The sequence below is a fragment of the Cyphomyrmex costatus genome, unplaced genomic scaffold (genome assembly GCF_001594065.2).
Source record: "Cyphomyrmex costatus isolate MS0001 unplaced genomic scaffold, Ccosl1.0 scaffold102, whole genome shotgun sequence".
Lineage (NCBI taxonomy): Eukaryota > Metazoa > Arthropoda > Insecta > Hymenoptera > Formicidae > Cyphomyrmex > Cyphomyrmex costatus.
In genome coordinates, this window is record NW_017274977.1 from 170,518 (window position 1) to 190,877 (window position 20,360).

General features: G+C 31.3%; 2 protein-coding genes across 2 annotated transcripts; one reads left to right on the forward strand and one right to left on the reverse strand.

Annotated features, from left to right (window-relative positions):
• Positions 1 to 2,177, reverse strand: Tctp (translationally controlled tumor protein). Its single transcript, XM_018538921.1, has 5 exons — positions 2,063 to 2,177; positions 1,556 to 1,626; positions 1,272 to 1,459; positions 718 to 987; positions 1 to 65 (listed from the first exon to the last, which is right to left on the reverse strand). The coding sequence occupies exons 1-4, from the start codon at positions 2,088 to 2,090 to the stop codon at positions 756 to 758; spliced, it is 519 nt and encodes a 172-aa protein (XP_018394423.1). The 5' UTR covers positions 2,091 to 2,177; the 3' UTR covers positions 1 to 65; positions 718 to 755.
• A 13,488-nt stretch (positions 2,178 to 15,665) lies between these two features.
• Positions 15,666 to 20,124, forward strand: LOC108773041 (Parkin Interacting Substrate). The gene is made up of 9 exons (XM_018538756.1): positions 15,666 to 16,033; positions 17,771 to 17,890; positions 18,000 to 18,209; positions 18,319 to 18,528; positions 18,634 to 18,846; positions 18,956 to 19,165; positions 19,271 to 19,483; positions 19,706 to 19,915; positions 20,022 to 20,124. Exons 1-9 carry the CDS (start codon positions 15,666 to 15,668, stop codon positions 20,122 to 20,124), a joined length of 1,857 nt encoding a protein of 618 aa, XP_018394258.1.
• The last annotated feature ends 236 nt before the right edge of the window (positions 20,125 to 20,360 follow it).

Below are 20,360 nucleotides of genomic sequence, written 5' to 3' on the forward strand. Positions count from 1 at the left end.
GTTTCACATTTTTAACTAAATTTCACAGCTTTCCAGCATGTGTACAGTCTTGATTTCCAGTTTACCTGGAAAAAAAAAAAACAGATTAGTCATTACATCAATACATAATTTTAGACAAATGTAACTGTAGCATAGAATTGGGTGATTGCTCTCTGTGCCACAGATCCAGGTTCAAACCGAGCCAAAACATATATAACTATTTGATTATTTCTCAAAGAACAGTAACAGAAAACCACCGAAAGTATCTTTTCCATGACAACACCTTCTAATAATAGACAGTTCAAAACCAATGTAGCAGCATTAAAAACTGTAGGTGGGCATGTGTAAAAGAGATCACTACATCAAGAGGTAATGAACTTTAAGTTGAAATAAAATTGAGTATTATAAAGATGTCTGGTTAATATTAAACGCTGCGCCTAGAAAGTCGTCACAGCGAGAATCTGATTTCCAATTTTATCTAACATGTTTGTGCAGTGACAAACACAAATAAAACGTGTTGGTCACGAATATTTACATGTATATCTTATTTACAGGATAAATAAATTCTTAATATTATTCTATTATAATAATAATTATTATTATTAATAATGTTATTACTATACTTATTACAATTATTATTATTACTATAATTATTATTAATAAAATATTAATTAATAATTTATTAATATCATTATAATAATACAAAAAATTACTACTAAAAATAAGAATGTGACTCACAAAATTTGTCCAAAATTTATTCAGTATCTAAGAATTACTTAGAACTTTTCTTCTTCAAGACCGTGTTTAAAGAACATCAGTACAGGCACTGACTCGCCATCGATTTCGCGGTACTCCATGAGACCTACGATTCCATCAATATCCATTGATATACCAGTGAAAAACTGTAGTTCTTTGAACCGGCCTAAAATGTCTTTCATAACTTTATTCATGTTTGTTTTAAACACCTCTACTTGATCAGGTGCTTTCTCTTCTAACTTTGCTACTAATCTGTAAAAAGAATTGAACAAATATATTAATATACATAAAATATGTATTATGTATGAATATATATTATTTAAATAAATGAATAGAAAATTCATATAAATGTATATCATCTTAATTCATTAACTTTAAAGGCTTTTTATTTCTTAATCCTTATATTTTTATACAACATGATCTTAACATGATACAAGATATATTTTCAACTATATATATTACAGTAATAGCATTTTTCATTGTTTTGCCATTATAACAAAATAAATAGAAATCAATAAATCTGCACATAAACTTACTTCTTCATGTAATCTTTGAGGTACAATGTATAAGACTTTTTATCTCCAAAGGCAAATGTTTCCTGAAGGCGATGGTTTAATACAACATCTACACCAGACTCTACCGCTTCGTCTGTACCTTCATCAGCCTCTTCCGCAGATGGATTAAAACCAGCGATTTCAACATCTCCTGCCTTACGAGTAACTAACTATAAAAATTAATTATAAAAATGTTATGCTGTTACTCCTTGCATTTCATAAGTATATTATATATAAAACATATATATATATAGATGCATATATACCCTGCCATATACTTCATATAATACATCGTCTATCAGCTTAATTTTATAGGTATCCGAGAACATCTCGTCTCCTAAAACATATAAAAAAATTTTGTAATCCTAGGTTTACACCGCTTATTTTATGCGGAGCCTAGATCTAGATTTCTTCTAAATTTATTTTTGATTTTACACTATTGTGTATATTAATATATTTGAACGAGTACATTGCTCCTGCAATCCTTACGAATCTTCGAGAACATATGGAGAGGTTAGAAATTTAATAGCAATTTTATACAAAATTTTATACAAAAACTGAATTACAATTTTAATAATCGTGCTAATTCCTCGTACAACAACGAAGCCTATGAGTGTAATTTCGCGCAGAGAAATGATGCAGGAATATTTCTCAATGTGATTAAAAATCGATGTGAAATGCTATTAATATTTAGGCATTTTATTGTGTATCGGCAACAAAAATGAAAAATATTTGGCTTGTGCGAATGTAGACATTATTCTTTATTTACTTACCCGTGAAAAGATCTTTATAAATCTTCATTGTGGAAGATGGAGAAAGATTCAACTGCAGCTAAAAACTAAACAAGACACGATCACCCAAAAGAGCACCGGAAAAGAATGAGCTTTGGCGTCCTCGACGATGATCTGGCGGGGGTCAATCAGTTTTGGCTCTTGATTGTTTCGCCATCTAGTGAGAATCCAGGATTGGTAGAATTTCTAGTGGCAGGAAGGACAAGATTTAGCTGCTGTCCAATCACAAAAGAAAGGCTCGTCTACATAATAGGCGCATTCAGCAGAAAAGAGCGCTACGAGACCGCTCGCTGTTATTGGTGTATTCTTCTAGATCATCCAATCAGAATTTTAAATCTGGAAGAATATACCAATAACAGCGAGCGCTCTTTTCTGCTGAATGCGCCCAATGTGTCATCTACAATACACGTAGTAAAAGTACATTTACATTCAACTGTAAAGGTACATTTATATGCAACCGTAAAGCCCATGCACAAAGAAAAACGTAAGGCCGTAAACGTAATCAGTAAGCGAATTGACCAATCACAGTTGAGAACGTAAGCAGCCGCCGCTGACGTTCTCAATTGTGATTGGTCAATTCGCTTACTGAATACGTTTACGGCCTTACGTTTTTCTATGTGCCATGGGCTTAGGGCTGCCGCATACACCTTCCGTAACAGTAACCATAATACATACCGTGAGAATCAGCCAATCAGAATTAAAAGTTCAAAAGAATTTTCGACTGTGATTGGCTAACTCTTACGGTACGTCTTATGGTTACTGTTACGGAAGGTGTGTGCGGCAGCCCTTAAAGCGTCAAGCAGCGAAGCAGCAACCAATCAGCGTGGCAATGGACACGTTCAAGTTGACAAAGCGGCCAGCCTGCTAATAAACATAATTGGTTATTACTTATAGATCCAACCAATCATATTCGTTCGCTCGGCAAGCGTACCTAGCCGATTTGCTGTTTTGAACTCGCCCAACTCGCCCAATGGCTATGTTCAATAGACTCAACAGTTTTGCAACCGTTTTTATGATTCGTCTCGCTGATTAGATTATATTTTCAGATCTAAAGGAATAGTTCTATCTTAAAAAAGAATCATAAAACAGTTGTATAACTCTTGAGTCTGCTGAACGGGCTGAACCAATGCCACCAATGGCTGCGTTCAACGTCCGATTGACCGCACTTGAAACGCTTCAAAACATTTGTAGTGAGACTTTGACCGCTTTTTGTTCCATGATAGGTATATCCTGATAGTACTTCGAAACAGTGGCGCCGAAATCTATATTTCGGTTAATTACGCGTTCTTTAAATATTTAATTAAAATTATTTCGATGACTCACAAATCTTTTCAATCACACTTCACAACTTTTCATACGAAATACAAACGATACTATACACAAGAATTAAGAACTTTGTTTAATTTACCACTGGGTTATTTTTTCGGCTAAATACAAAAAATAAATAATTAATTACGATTAACGAAAGGATTCACACATCTTTTTAATTGCACTTTAAAACTCCTCATACAAAATACGACAAACATTTTTATATTATAGAAGTGCGTTCGAAAGATGCCAAGTTTCGACATTTGGCTCAAATTTCGACATTTTCGATGCAGTAAGAAATAATGTTATTGATGCAAACATATACTTTTATATACTGAATTTTATTGATGGTAAAACTAAAAAATTAAGTTTGATTTAGACATTATAGAGTTATCGACAGTTCGACAGCTGGCTGGAATAGACACTCTCGCCGCTAGATACGAACGGAACCTTCCGATTGACCTAATACATTTTTGTTATTGACAAAAAAAAGCTCTTAAACTTAACTAAGACCTGTACTTAGTTACCTGTACTTAGACCTGTACATACCTTCCCCACCCCTCCTAAGAATAGCCGCGTAATTCACCCCATAGGATATATGGCAAAAATGCAAGGGTTTCAAAAAATTCTTCCTTTAATACGAAAAATAATTAAGTATTTTGGATTTCTAATATTTTTTCGTAGTAGTAAAAAGTTTTTACTGATATAGTTCGTTTTTACCTTAAACAAATAAATAATACTTAATAAATTAAGTTTTTGTTAGGAGCGGCATATATATATATATATATATATATATATATATATATATAACAATCACATGCGTAACATATGTATGTACAGGTACACGTTTAAAAGGTACACACATGAAGACCTTGGATCAGTCGTTCCCAAGATTTTGACGTATTTATTTTGTCAGCAAATAAATTCAAATTCTACCGTATATTCTTAGTTCTTGATCTATATATGTATAAATTGTAACTAGAGCATAAGAGTGTTAAATCATCAATACGTCTCAAAAATATAACGTCAAAGGTAACATTATAATTTTAAATATTCCTTATTTTATAATTAATTCTATATTTGACACAGCTGTCTGTTACTTATACCTTATTATTTTTTGTTATAACTGTAAGATTTTCATAATTTTATTGTATTATTAAAATGTTACTCTTTTTTACGATTTTAAGTGGAAAAGTATGAAAGTAAAAGATTAATAGAAAGTAAAAGTGAAATATATTTAGAACTTGTAAACTACAAGAGTGATATAAGGAACGATACATTAAAGTGAATTGAAAAATAAACCTGCTGAGTCTGAGAGTTGAATCTAAAAAGATTCAGTAGGTGCAAACTACGAAATTAATATAACGGAACGTTACAGAAAAGTAAATTGAAAAATACCCCTGATGGATTTGAGAATTAATTCTAAAAAGGTGAATCAAAACGAAGTATCAAATGACAACACAGAAGAATACGTACACCAAGAGCATGGTAAGACCTACATACGTCCTAATGAATCCTACCGTAGAAGTTGAATAAGACAAAATCATACGTGGTATACGATAATAAAACACCATTTATATAAGATCGTATGTGAACAGTATATATGACAGACTTACGAACTATATCCGATCGTTTATGAAGTATATACGAATCTTATACGATGAAGAGTCCAACCATTCAATTAACATGCTATCGCATACGATTCGTATAAGATTTGCTTATACTTCATAAACGATGGGATTAGATTCGTATGTATTTCATATATACTGTTATTCACATACAAGACATATACCAAATTTACGGTTATATTCTTAATTATATTAATAAAATGAGTGTTACAATTTGCTCAACAAAATTAAAGCATTACATAATCCATTATGCAAAAATAGGCAAATTTTGATGTAAAATAATTTTGTCAATAATCATTGTGCCGAGACATTAAGATAAGTACCTTATAAAGTTTTAAATTTGTATTTTTCATAACCGTACTTGGAAAAACGTTGTAACTGATATATTATAAAATTACACAAATATAAATGAAGGAGCAACTATAATTTCAAAATTTATAACGAAATTTGTGGTGTTTCCCATTGCGAATTAAAAATTGTACACTGATGCGGTTTACAGTATTCGAAAAGGTACATATCGGCTTGTAAATTATCTTTCTTTCGAGTTCTCTACTACTCTCTTCGCCGAATTATTCAACGTTGATGTAATATAAACTTCTTTGATTCAACGTTAAATAGGCGAAAAAAAATCGTACAGAAGGAAAAGTAAATTATGTATAAAAATCGATTCAATTTTTAGGAAGCTGTGAACCCAGTTTGTGCATAATTTTTATTTTATGCCATGCAACTTTGAAATTGAATTTAACGTATGAAATTGAATTTCACATATAAAATTTTAATTTTTCATGCATCATCATTTACGATATTATAATTTCATAAAATATCAGCAAGATAGACTTTGAAGTGTAGTTGTGAAAAGTAAGGTTTCATGATTCAAATTGCTTTCTTAATCATTTCGGTACGATGATCTTTGGAGAAATTATACTATTTCGCAGTTTGCTTATTTTCGCAGATAGTACTTTAATTTTGAAGAATAGCGTGTTTTAAAAATTATGAAATCTATTTTACCTTTTTCATGTCTATTTCATAACAAGAACTTTTCTTAACATTAAGATAAGAGCTACCAATCACCAACAACTTCGAATTCGAATAATAGGAACATTCGTACTGAAATTAGGTCACACATATGCAAAACGTGTCATAAAGGATTTACGACGAAAAGGAATTTGCGATTTCATGAGTACATTCATACAAGCGAAAAACCTTATCAATGCACACTTTGTCCACATAAATTTGGGTGCGTATTTAAGTGAAGAATATGAGTTAATTACGAAGAATTTCAATATCAATGATTAAATTAACTTGTTAAAAATAATAAATATTGCAACGGTCATTTTACAGGCGAGAAGACAGACTAAAAGTACATATAGTGGGAAAGCATTACAAAGATGATCGTTACAAGTCTAATAAGGACTTATATATTAAAGGTATACAAATACCATACAAATGCGGAACGTGTAAAAAAGAGTTTAAGTATAAATCGCATTTGCTTACTCATGAAATAACTCATAATGGCGAAAGACCTTATGAATGCCAATATTGTGAAAAAAAATTTAAGTGAGTATTTAATTAAGTAACAAAAGTTAAACTAATTGTTTCGTTCTTCAATCTCAATCATTAAATTAATTGACAAAAAATAATAAATTTTGCAACGGTCACTTTGCAGGCATAAAGTAAGTTTAAATCGCCACGTGAAAGCAGTGCATTTCAATAATAAACGTTAAAAGACTAATAAGGACGTATATACAGGTGTATCGTACAAATGCGGTACGTGTAACAGAGAGTTCAAAAGTAAAGTGCGGTTGAGTGAGCATGAGAAGAGTCATAAAGACTAACAAAGGACCACGCACTAATTAAATGGAAAAGTGGCCCCGGTCAAATAAAAAATAAACCATGGGAAAATACACTTTGGGATGCCTGATAAAAAGTCTCCATGGCGACAATCTTGAAAAAACAAGTTTAAGCTGTCAAAAGACCACTTGAACTTAATACATTCGAGAAAATCAAATAAGTCAATTTTGTGCGTTTTTTTACTTTTCCAACTATATGTACTATGTCACACGCACGCACGCACGCACGCACGCACGCACACGTGTATGTGTACATGCTTATATCATATACTATGCTTCTTATATCATATATATATATATATACACGCGTGTGCGTGTGTGTGTGTGACTTTTGACAGCTTAAACTTGTTTTTTCAAGATTGTCGCCATGGAGACTTTTTATCAGGACATCCCAAAGTGTATTTTCCCATGGTTTATTTTTTATTTGACCGGGGCCACTTTTCCATTTAATTAGTGCGTGGTCCTTTATCATTGTGAGATTTATGGAGAAATATTTTGGGTGGATACTTCATTAAATACCCAGGTCAACAAAATTTGACTTTGCGAAATCATCAGAGATGCGGGTATATTTTTCTGACGTATTTTTGTGTGCTGAATCCAAATCCGTTCATAGAATTTTCCCATCACCCTCCATTTTCGAGATATCCGCCATTTTGTATTTTTATCAAATTCGTTTCTTTCAGAATTTTTTGCACTCCAACGGAACATGATAATTAATCGTACGACCTCTCATTTTACGCATAATTGCTTCCAGAATACGTGTGAATTTTTCCAGATCCAAAAAATTACTGATGCTTAGTGTTATCAGTGAAAAACTTCAAAAATTTCACTAAAAATGACGAAAATTCAGCCATTTTTAGAAGAAAAAATGCATCTAATTTGAAAAAAAAATTTTTTGAATATATTGTAACTGCATGGTCTTATAGTAGGCTAATCACACGTTAATTTCCGGGCTTGTGCGTCTATTTAACTTTATTGTATGTGAAGATATGTATTTTTAACCGATAATGTCGAAAAATGGTAAATTTAGTGCATGGGTGCTGGATGGCACTGGCACGTAATACCAGAATGATTGACATCAATTTCACATTTTGCAATATTTTTCAGGGTGTTTAACATACATATTTCATTCCGAATATCAAAAATGGTGGATGAACTTGCAAAATTTGTTTACAAAAAACGATATATTCATTATTCTGCACCTAATTCGAAGTAGTATAAAGTGTTAAAAAGTATATGTATTTTGTCTTCCCCCCCCCCTCTCTCTCTCTCTCTCTCTCTCTCTCGCGCGGGAAAATTCCCTTCATGGGAAGTCAGACTGTGTTGTTGATATGGCTGGAAAACCGATACAACGTCCTGGCGATCTGTATGCGCATATAGGGAATCCCCATGAAGGGAATTTTCTCGCGAGAGAGAGAGAGAGAGAGAGAGAGAGAGAGGGGGGGGAAGACAAAATACATATACTTTTTAACACTTTATACTACTTCGAATTAGGTGCAGAATAATGAATATATCGTTTTTTGTAAACAAATTTTGCAAGTTCATCCACCATTTTTGATATTCGGAATGAAATATGTATGTTAAACACCCTGAAAAATATTGCAAAATGGGAAATTGATGTCAATCATTCTGGTATTACGTGCCAGTGCCATCCAGCACCCGCATGCACTAAATTTACCATTTTTCGACATTATCGGTTAAAAATACATATCTTCACATACAATAAAGTTAAATAGACGCACAAGCCCGGAAATTAACGTGTGATTAGCCTACTATAAGACCATGCAGTTACAATATATTCAAAAAATTTTTTTTTTAAATTAGATGCATTTTTTCTTCTAAAAATGGCTGAATTTTCGTCATTTTTAGTGAAATTTTTGAAGTTTTTCACTGACAACACTAAGCATCAGTAATTTTTTGGATCTGGAAAAATTCACACGTATTCTGGAAGCAATTATGCGTAAAATGAGAGGTCGTACGATTAATTATCATGTTCCGTTGGAGTGCAAAAAATTCTGAAAGAAACGAATTTGAAAAAAATACAAAATGGCGGATATCTCGAAAATGGAGGGTGATGGGAAAATTCTATGAACGGATTTGGATTCAGCACACAAAAATACGTCAGAAAAATATACCCGCATCTCTGATGATTTTTCAGTGTTGACCAGTGATATCAAGAATCAGAGGAATTACAATATTTGATAATTCATCCTGTACACTTAAATTATGATGTAGCAAATAATAAATATTCCTACGGTAATTTTATATATAGATATATTTCATCACTAAAACGGCATAAAATGTTGATTCACTGAATTAATTTTAATGTTGTTACGTATCTAAAGAATGAGTTTGAAAAAAATCACGTACTAAATGATAACCGGTTTATCATACAGATTCGCAGCACAGGGATAAAAGACATCATTGCGAGGTATGTGCTTTAATTTAAAATTATAATTTTTCCAATTTTTTCTCACTTTGCTGCGTTTGAGAGAAAAATATAAAAAAGAATAAAACTTTTATTATTTCGTTCTTGAACGTGAAGGAATATTGTCTTCGGAATTCCGACCATCAATTTTAATGCCATAGGATTTTTTTGTTCGGATGTTTCTAATAAGGAGTTTAATCATTGTCAAACAGTTTACGACAACAATTGAAGAATCAAAACTGCAGAGTGCACCAAATGTCACAAAATTGGTATCTGACGACGAGACGAGCTGTCGATACTGACGCCACGCTTCCATTTCTGCAACAAACAAAAATTTTAAATATGTCTACAATAAGCATAAATCTTGCATGAATGAGTAACGAAAGACTACAGTGAGAACTGTTTACGTTTTGCCACTTTTGCGACTTTATGCAAAACGAAGCAAAAACGAGGATAAACTTATAAAAGCTTTCATAGTTTATCGATCCTCTACTTGCCACCGAAGAGCTTTGACATTTAAATTACATACACTCTCTACGAATAATTATTTATTTTTTAATGTCGCACATTTTACCCGTAATGCCATAGTAACTGACCGCGATTGGCAATGGGATAGATAATCTCAAATACTATTACGTTTACGCTTAATAAGTGTAATTATCAAAACAACGATGAAAGAAGTTGAGAATACAAATACATATCTATTTAACTATATTTATATAACAATATACATAAGAACACCTCGTTTAAAAATTATAACCACTAGAAATCTATCTATTTAACTATATTTTTAGAAAATATAGTTAAATAGATAGATTTCTAGTGGTTATAATTTTTAAACGAGGTGTTCTTATGTATATTGTTATATAAATTGCATCCTTATAAGCTCATATCATTTCATATTAAGTAACCTTAGTCCCTTATTCGAAATTATTCGGTGTTGGTTAATCTTTTATATCTCTTTTTTTTTATATCACGGACACTTTCTTAATTTTCAAAGAAAAATGTCATTTTACCAACGCTTCATCAAGAAGTCAATCTTTTCAAGAAAATTTAGTAAAAGGAAATCTCTCCAATTTAGTATTTCAAACTGATATAAAAATCAATCGATTTTAAACAAAATTGTAAACTCACGATATATTAGGCATATCTTTGGAATTCAATCGTTTCGTTAGGAAAAACTCACAAAGATTTGATAATATTAAATAATAAATATTTTTGCACTATTTGATGGATGATTATATTATTATACGGACGTTAAAATATTTTAGCAACATTGACAACTAAGACATTTTTGCTACTGGATTGTGGATACAAGTTGCTTTAAAGTGATTACGTATGTCGTAGTAATATTTGGCATTATTAAGGAAAAGATATGACAAATATTACATAAATGGACTTATAACATCCATTGAATATAGTCTCACAACTATTAAAAGTATAAAATATTACCGATGTAATGTACAATAAGTTATTTTAACATTTAATTATGTTTATGTGACATTCTAGGATCATTTGACGTCTATAGGGATTGACATGTAACGTTGCGGTAAAGCATTTAAAACGAAACATTCCAGTTGTCACTGTTCATTTCTTTAAATAATTTTAATGTAAATAATACCTTCGTTTCCGTCATCGCTTGATTTAATGTAGTACACCTACACTCTTCAAAATTGAAAGATAAACGAATTTCTTGAAAATGTAGCTATACATTGTACTAAAGATGCTGACACGCTTTGGCAGTTACAGTGAAATAGATATAGTTTCAGTGTTGGGACCTGAGCAATAAGGGAGTTATATTTTTATGTGTGTCACGAACAATATTCATGAAAATGTCTCGATTTTCTTTGTAGAGTTCAAATTGTCTACGACATTTAGTTAGAAACGAGATTGCAATGATGAAACGTAAAACTGAGATTTCGAAAAAAATGTCATACGATTTTTAAACATTTTGTTAGGAATAGACAAATCCGTTAGATGAACTCAATTTTCGTAAAGATATGCTGCGTCTATGTGTGTTCGCTGCTTCCGCGTACCATGAATATGGCGGCCTTGAGCATGTGCAGTCAACAGTTTCCTATCAATGTCGGAAATTGAAAATGATCGTATAGTATACGAATTCACGAACGGCTTAAATATTGTTGCGAGTGTACGTTCTTAAAAATACGGACCGTAGTCGCGCTCATAGGCATTATTCGTGCTTCTTTAATATTTGATATATCCTTACTGAAAAAGTAACGTCACAGATTCACTTGACGACATTATGTAATTAATGTTAATAAATCATATGTAACGAAATGTTCCAAATCAATAAGCTATTTTTGGAAATCATATGTTTAAAAATTAAGTGGAATTACATGTAGTTACCATACATTGCGAAACTCGCCTATACGTGAATAAAATTTTTAACGTTTGAATCAATTATGAGAAAAGAAATTTATCAAATAATAATGTTTTAAATTCTTTGTCTGAAGTACACAATTTTTCATGTAACCGTGTGAAGTGACTTTTTTAGTATGGTTATCAATGTCCATATTGCTACATGTTTGATACGTGAAATAATGCTTACAGCGGGTAAGCATAAAGAAGAAGCGTTCTAAATGTATAGAATCGTATTAAACAATTGACAGTTAGTATAGGAAAATATATGTCTTTTAGGAATGGAATAATAAACTTTCTAAAAAGAATAAAGAGGTATGTACTGATCATAGTTATTTAATTTTAATAAATAATAGTCTGTATATAAAATTGAAATACTTCTCTTTGCACTTCGACTCTATTTCTTAAGGAAGTGTGACGACAACTATCTTCGTAGATAATGTGTCTAATAATGTTTGTACTTAAGGCATTGCTGTAATTTTATTTATTTATTAGAAATTATTATATGTTTTTTTGTATTGAATAGAATAAATAATACAATTTTCTGGTTTATATCTGTATGAAATAAATTAATACAATTTTCACATTGTCTGTCACTTGTAATATAAATATGCAAAAATTTTATTATTTATCTTGATATTTCTATTTGTGTACATGTATCAATTCGTTAATAAAAATAATAATTTGTTGTTAATAAAAATAATATGTTGCATCTAGTTTGTCGCACTAATCTTTTGTCATAATATAATTTAATAATGTTTAACTCATTAAATATGCAAATTAAGATTCCAAATTAATAGTTAATAAGACATTTGAAATTAATTTGGGACAATTACTTTTGTCGAAAAATTTCCGAAACCAAGTAAGCGACAAAATTTAACACTGACTGCGTTCTATAGAATAATCAGCTTTTCAATCGTTGTAATAGTCTCTATGAGATTAGCACTTGCACTCTGATTTTTTTGGGATGAGATACGAATATATAAACTAATAATGATATTAAAGAATACATCAATTAAAAAGCTGCATTTTCTAGTAAACGTAGCCACTGCAATAAGATCGACATTTTGAAATATTGAAAAGAATAATACAATACTGATCTCTCTTCTGTTCTTCGTCACATTGGAAATGAAAATTATATGTATTCAGCAGACTCAATAATTGAGGGAATGCTACTATTGATGTGTTCTTCTAAATCTAAGATTCTGATTGGATGACCTAAAAGTATACATTAATAACGGCGAACTCTCACTTAATTGTTGAGTATGCATAACATAGCATAACATTGATGGTGCATTGATAAAAAAACAATGAGATATTGGTCCATAGCATAAACAAATTGTCAACAACACACTACGTCGTTGAATTAAATATGTACTAAGTAGCAGATATCTTATAGGTTACCGTCTTTATTTAATCTTCTACTTTTTTTGTAGTTAATTAGGTACCATGATACAGAAATATTGTTCATTAAGGTATTACATACTTTTTACAAAAATCCGTATTAACTTTGTGGTATCGATATTTTTACTTGTCTGTGTGTGTGATTGCGCGTGCGTTCGTGGGTGGGCGAGTGTGTGCATTGGTGATTCTTTCAATAATCAGTATAATATTTTTTATATTATTAATTATATTAAGTCAGGAGAGTCTGGGATGCTTTGGAAAGGAAGGAGACAATTGCGTTTCAGCGCACATGGAGTGAGCGCGATACGTTGAGTCAGGGGAGGCTGCAATGCTTTGGAAAGGGAAAGAAAAACTTGCGTTTCAACGCACACGGAGTGAGCGCGATACGCTGAGTGTTAAGAGAGGGTGGGGGTAGTGGATGCGTGCCGCGTGTCAACTCTAGTATTAATCTTTTCGTTTTAATTGAACTGATTTGACGACATTTTGTCGTTAACATTTATTGCAAGAACTGAACGTATAAAAGATATTCACAACAATGGTCGTATATGTATTTTTAATTTATAATTTAAGTTTAACCGGTAATTCGAGTCGCGAGATTTACAATAATTGCAAATATTACAATAATTATTCGCGGAGAGATAATAATATCTTGAATCGTGTCTATTATTGAATTATCGAGAGAATAATCGCAAGCTAACACCGAAACTCAAGGTTTAACGGCGAAAGCCAGAGAAGATAATGCGTGAAGTCCTGTGAAAAGAATCGCCTTGTATAGCAGTCAAGGGGTGACGTCTAGGGGCAAAAGGAATATCGCTATCACGTGAAATTATTGTGATGGGCATTATTCTGGAAATTTCGACTATTACAATTACCAATTATATTTTTAGTCACAATCTTTGTACTTAGGGTAAACCCGGTATATACGCCGCGCGAGGATATACGCCGCAGAAGTTAGAAAAAATAGAAGGAGTGGGGATAATTTTCCGTCAATTACTTTGTTACATGCCTTTGGTAGGTATATTAGTATGATGTTATGATTTCAGTTTTTTACTGTTAATATTAATGAAATTATTGCGAGTTAAATCGATTTTTTATTGTAATAAGTAGTGCCATCATAATTTATAATCTACATAAAATGATTACTGTAGAGCGTATACCGGGTGGTTCACTTAAATCGAACATCTCGAATATTTCATTTATTTTTGACAATACGAAAAAATGTTTCAAATAAAAATGGAACGGTGTCGAGGAGGACACGTTTTAGTCACGTTGTTTTTTTTCTAAGTGGAGGCGCTGAAAAGATATGATGGTCACCTCCACTTTTTTAAATGGAATTATGTAATTTTTTTGAGATAACGTGATTCCTCTAATTATTTTACTTATAAAAGTATTAAGGTAGAGATACCAAAAAACCAATAGTTTTCGAGATATTTTATACTTTATTTTGATACATATTGACACAAAATGTTAAATAACTCGTAAACTATTGACTTTTTGATTATCGTACCTTAATACTTTTGTGAACAGAATAATGAGATAAATCAAATGGTGTAAAGAAAACACATAGTTGCGTATTTAAAAAATTATCCATTTTGTATACATATTTTTTTGAAGCAACTATGTAATTTAAATGCATGGAAAGCTATTATACAATGAATCTCAAAATTACACGTAATGTTGTAATTATGCACAATTTTTTACAATATTAAAAATTTTTATGCATAATTACAACATTTTGTGTGTAGTAAAAGTATTATTATGAATATCGACAAGCGAAAGACACCGGAGTATCTCACTCGTACTAGTAACAAATGTGTGAGACAGCGAAAGGACACCGCGAGCAGGCATCACGTCCAATTACGCTTTCTCTCTCGATCGTGCGCCTTGCGCTAAGGATAGAATACCGGAGCGCGCCCCACTACTTTCTCCCTCCGCGCTCCCAGTAACACGTACGTGTGCGCTCGGTACTAGAGTACCTATAATGTAATAAAAGTGTTTTTAGATTTTTGATTGGGCTTATAAATTCTGAGTAATTTTAATCCAAAGTTTGAAGATGTGAAAACTCGAGATAAAGCTAGTGGTAGCGTCGTGAATTTGACAGCGACATGAACATATACACGCATCAATCAAGTCAAGCGATCATGTCAAGTAGTCAAACGGTTATATTTTTATTTTATGCACTTGGCATCGCGACGCTACCGCGTCGCTTGATATAATTTAAAATATGAATTATTTATTTTGTCTTATGATATTTCAATAAAATTTGTAAAAAAATAAATATATTTTTACTTTATGTTAATGAAACAATTATAAAAACGTACAATATGTAACCCACATGTCTGAGACAATTATATCTTTCGGAAAACGAAAGTATCTAACAATTTCTATATTTTTTTTGTAGAATTTTTGCAGCATTTTATCGCACAACTCGGCATTTTTATGTCTACAACTCAAAGGTGTTATGACTGTATATGAAACGGTAACAGATAGATGGCACTGATGGCAGACTGATCGATGACGTCAGCTGGGGACCTGCGCGAAAGAGGACGAAAACTCGTCCATGTTGCTCACATCAGTCATGTTCCACTATGGTACTTCTGGTCAAGTGCCATTCATTGAAGAAGAACAACAGCGAACGAATATATCAATATATCAGGCATATTATTAATCGCAAATTAAAGAAGCATAATACTATGGCTGGTGGACATTTTAAAATTGTGGCGATTTTAAAGAAAAGAGGCAGTTCGATAATACTAGAATATTCCTATGTGCCATACCAGTGGGAAAAGGATGGAATCCTTTATTGGCCGAAAAGAAATATTTTGTCCTTGCGAAAAGATCCAACGAGCACGTATGAATCTGACTGGGAACAGTATAAATGTAAAGTAAAAAAGGATAATATCGTGGGAATTGACGAAGCCGAACTGTGGGAGGAAGAGTACACTGAACCAAAACTGTACGTATATACAATAAAATATTCCTTTAATTAATGAAAATTGGTCCAATGAACTCGTAAGTTATAAAACTATTACTAGAATTTATTGCAAGAATGAATATATAATTATATAAATGAATAGTTATTTGTGTATCAATGAATAAATTGGACATTAATTAATGTAAATAACATTAATAAGTCGAACATTGATTAATGATCATTCATTGGACCAAAATTTTTTTCAGTATATGTGAATGCATCGTGTACTGAATCAGAAAGAAACGTAAGTATATACAATTTACATTTAAAAGTTATAAGAATATAATCAGCGATAATTCAGAAAAAATTATAATTAATGAAATTATGCAACACACTCAATTTATATGCACATTAAATTTTTAAGAGAGAGAGAGAGCTTGTCGATTAAAAGACAGGAGAAACCTAGTATTAAAAGGATCCAGCTGCCAATTCTGTCCCAAACATCACTCGATAAACTGTTTCAAGATCTTAATCCTACCTCTACTATCCCAGAAACACATATCTAAGAACCTAAAAAATTGGCTATTAATGAAAACAACACATTTCATGTTACTAGGAGGTTAATGGTAGATTTATTGATCTCCGTTTATAATGTTACAATCTTACAATTTAAAGTTACTGTAACCTTATTTCAATGTTGATGTGCTGTGAGGGAATCAAGTATCCAACCTTTCAATTAACATACTATCGCATACACTTCATAGACGATGGGATATGATTCGTATTCTTTCAAATACTGTTCACATACAAGTCTTACCAAATATACAATTACATTATTAGTTTTATTAATAAATTTAAGCATTACAATTTGCTCAACAAAATTAAAGCATTACATGATCCACTGTGCAAAAATAGGCAAACTTCGATGTTAAATAATTTTGTCAATAATCATTGTGTCGTTATATTTAGATAAGCATATTAAAGCATTAAATCTGTATTTTTCAAAAGGGTATTTGAAAAAACAGTATAACTGATACATTTTGAAATTACACAAATATAAATATGAAGATGCAACTAATTTCAAAATTTTTAACGAAATTTGCGATGTTTCTCATTGCAAATTAAAAATGATGCACTACTGATGCGGTTTACAGTATTCGAAAAGGTAAACCTTCACCTGTAAATTGTCTTTCTTTCGAGTTCTCTACTATTTTATTCGCCGAATTATTCGACGTTGATGTAAATATGAACTTCTTTGATTCAACGTTGGATAAATCGGCAAAAAAGATCATACAGAAAGAAAAGTAAATTATGTATAATAGTCGATCCAATTTTTAGGAAGCAGTGAATCCCGTTTGTGCATAATTTTTATTTTATGCCATGCAACTTTGAAATTAAATTTAACGTATACAATTGAATTTTATGTATAAAATTTTAATTTTTGATGCATCATCATTTACGATATTGTAATTTTAAAATATCAGTAAAACAGTCCTTAAAGTGTCATTGTGAAAAGTAAAGGTTTCATGAGATTCAAATTGCTTCCTTAATCATTTCGGTACGATGATCTTTGGAGAAATTATTCTATTTCGCAGTTTGCTTATTTTTGCAGATAATGCTTTAATTTTGAAAAATAGCGTGTTTTAAAAATTATGAGATTTATTTTACCGTTTTCATGTTTATTTCATAACAAGAACTTTTCTTAACATTAAGATAAGTAAGCTCTCAATCACCGACAACTTCGAATTCGAATAATAGAAACATTCATACTGAAATTAGGTCACGCATATGCAAAACGTGCGGTAAAGGATTTACGACGAAATGGAATTTGCGACAACATGAGTACACTCATACAGGCGAAAAACTTTATAAATGCAAACTTTGTGAAGATAAATTTAGGTGAGTATTTAAGTGAAGAACATGAGTTACGGTAATTACGTGGAATTTCAATATCAATGATTAAATTAACTTGTAAAAAATAATAAATAATGCAACGTTTATTTTGCAGGCTAAAACAACATCTAGGAAAGCACGTGATTGCAAAGCATTGCAATGATGAACGTTACAAGTCTAATAAACACCTGTATGCTGGCGGCGTATCATACAAATGCAAAACGTGTAATAAAGAGTTTAAATATGAATCGGCATTGTATAGACATGAAAGAACTCATAATGGCGAAAAACCCTTCGAATGCGAATATTGTGGGATAAGATTTTCGTGAGTATTTAATTAATTAACAAAAGTTAATATAATTATTTGGTTTTTCAATCTCAATACTTATATTAATTAGTAAAAAATAATAAATATTGCAACGGTCATTTTGCAGGCAAAAAACTACCCTAGAACAACACGTAGTGGCACATCATTTCAATGAGGAGCGTTACAAGTCTAATAAACACATATATACTGGTGGCGTATCATTCAAATGCAGAACGTGTAATAAAGAGTTTAAATATATATCGGCATTGCGTAGACATGAAATAATTCATAATGGCGAAAAACCCTTCGAATGCGAATATTGTGGGATAAGAATTTCGTGAGTACTTACTTAAGTAACAAAAGTTAAAATAACTGCTTTTTCAATCTCAATGCTCAAATTAATTGGTAAAAAGTAATAAATATTAGAACGGTCATTTTGCAGGCAAAAAAATAACCTACGACGACACATAGTGAGAAAGCATTTCAATGAGGAGCGTTACAAGTCTAATGAACACCTAAATGCACCTGATGAAGTATCATACAAATGCAAAACGTGTAATAAAGAGTTTAATAATAATTCGGCATTGTGTAGACATGAAATAATTCATAATGGCGAAAAACCCTTCGAATGCGGACATTGTGGGATAAGATTTTCGTGAGTACTTAATTAAGTAACAAACGTTAAAATAACTGTTTGCTTCTTTAATCTCAATGCTCAAATTAATTAGTAAAAAGTAATAAATATTGGAACGGTCATTTTGCAGGCAAAAATGTAACCTACAACGACACGTGGTGGCAAAGCATTGCAATGAGAAGCGTCACAAGTCTAATAAACACCTACATACTGGTGGCGTATCATACAAATGCGGAACGTGTAATAAAGAATTTAAAAATAAATCGGCATTGAGTAGACGTGAAAGAATTCATAATGGCGAAAAACCCTTCGAATGCGAACATTGTAGGATAAGATTTTCGTGAGTACTTAATTAACAAAAGTTAAAATAACTGTTTGCTTCTTCAATCTCAATGCTCAAATTAATTGGTAAAAAGTAATAAATATTGGAACGGTCATTTTGCAGGCAAAAAGGTAACCTACGACGACACATAGTGACAAAGCATTTCAATGAGGAGCGTTACAAGTTTAATAATAAACACCTATATACTGATGGCGTATCATACAAATGCGGAACGTGTAATAAAAAGTTTAAAAATAAATCGGCATTGCTTGATCATGAAAGAATTCATAATGGCGAAATACTTTATCATTGTGAGATTTGTAAAAAAATGTTTAGGTAGGTATTTAAGTAAACAGCACATAGACACACAACACAAGAGTTAGGAAAATACTCTGGTAATTAAACATCAATTATTAAATGACACTGTAAAAAATAAATTGTTAATTTTAACTTAAAGACGTTCAGTGGATTTTCTAAAACATACAAAAATGTTAAACATTTTATTTTTTGCAATGTAACTGGTAAAAAATAATAAATATTGCAACTGTCGTTTTGTAGCACAAAAGAAAACCTAAGAGCGCACGTGGTGGCAAAGCATAACAATGACGAACGTTACAAGATTAATAAGGACCTATACACTGGAGGTGTATCATACAAATGCGGTACATGTAATAAAGAGTGTAGAAGTAAATGGCAGTTGAGTGTTCATGAAACGAGTCATAAAGACGAACAACGTTATTATTGTGAAATTTGTGGAGAAATGTTCAGGTGTGTACTTCATTAAATCACACAAATTTTTTTTAATTGAAAATTCGTCCTGTACACTTAAATTAAGTTGTGACAAATGATAAATGATGCTACGGTTCCTTTGTAGATATATTTCATCTCTAAAACGGCATAAAAAGTTAATTCACTCGAATAACTTTAATGTTATTACTAGGGCTCGCTATTATACGTTTAAACGAAAACACGTATAATTAGTATATATATATGTATATGTATATATAATTCGTTTATTATAGAAACGTTTTTCCGAATACACGTGTAATAACTTATTATACGTTTAAACGAAAATACGTTTACACGTATAATTAGCATATCCGTTTATTAAAAATGTTTTTCCGAATATTTTCATCTTTTTTTATATAAACGTTTATCCCTTTATTAAGGAGTATGACGGATTGAGAAAATCGAAAATTTTTTTGGGTATAAA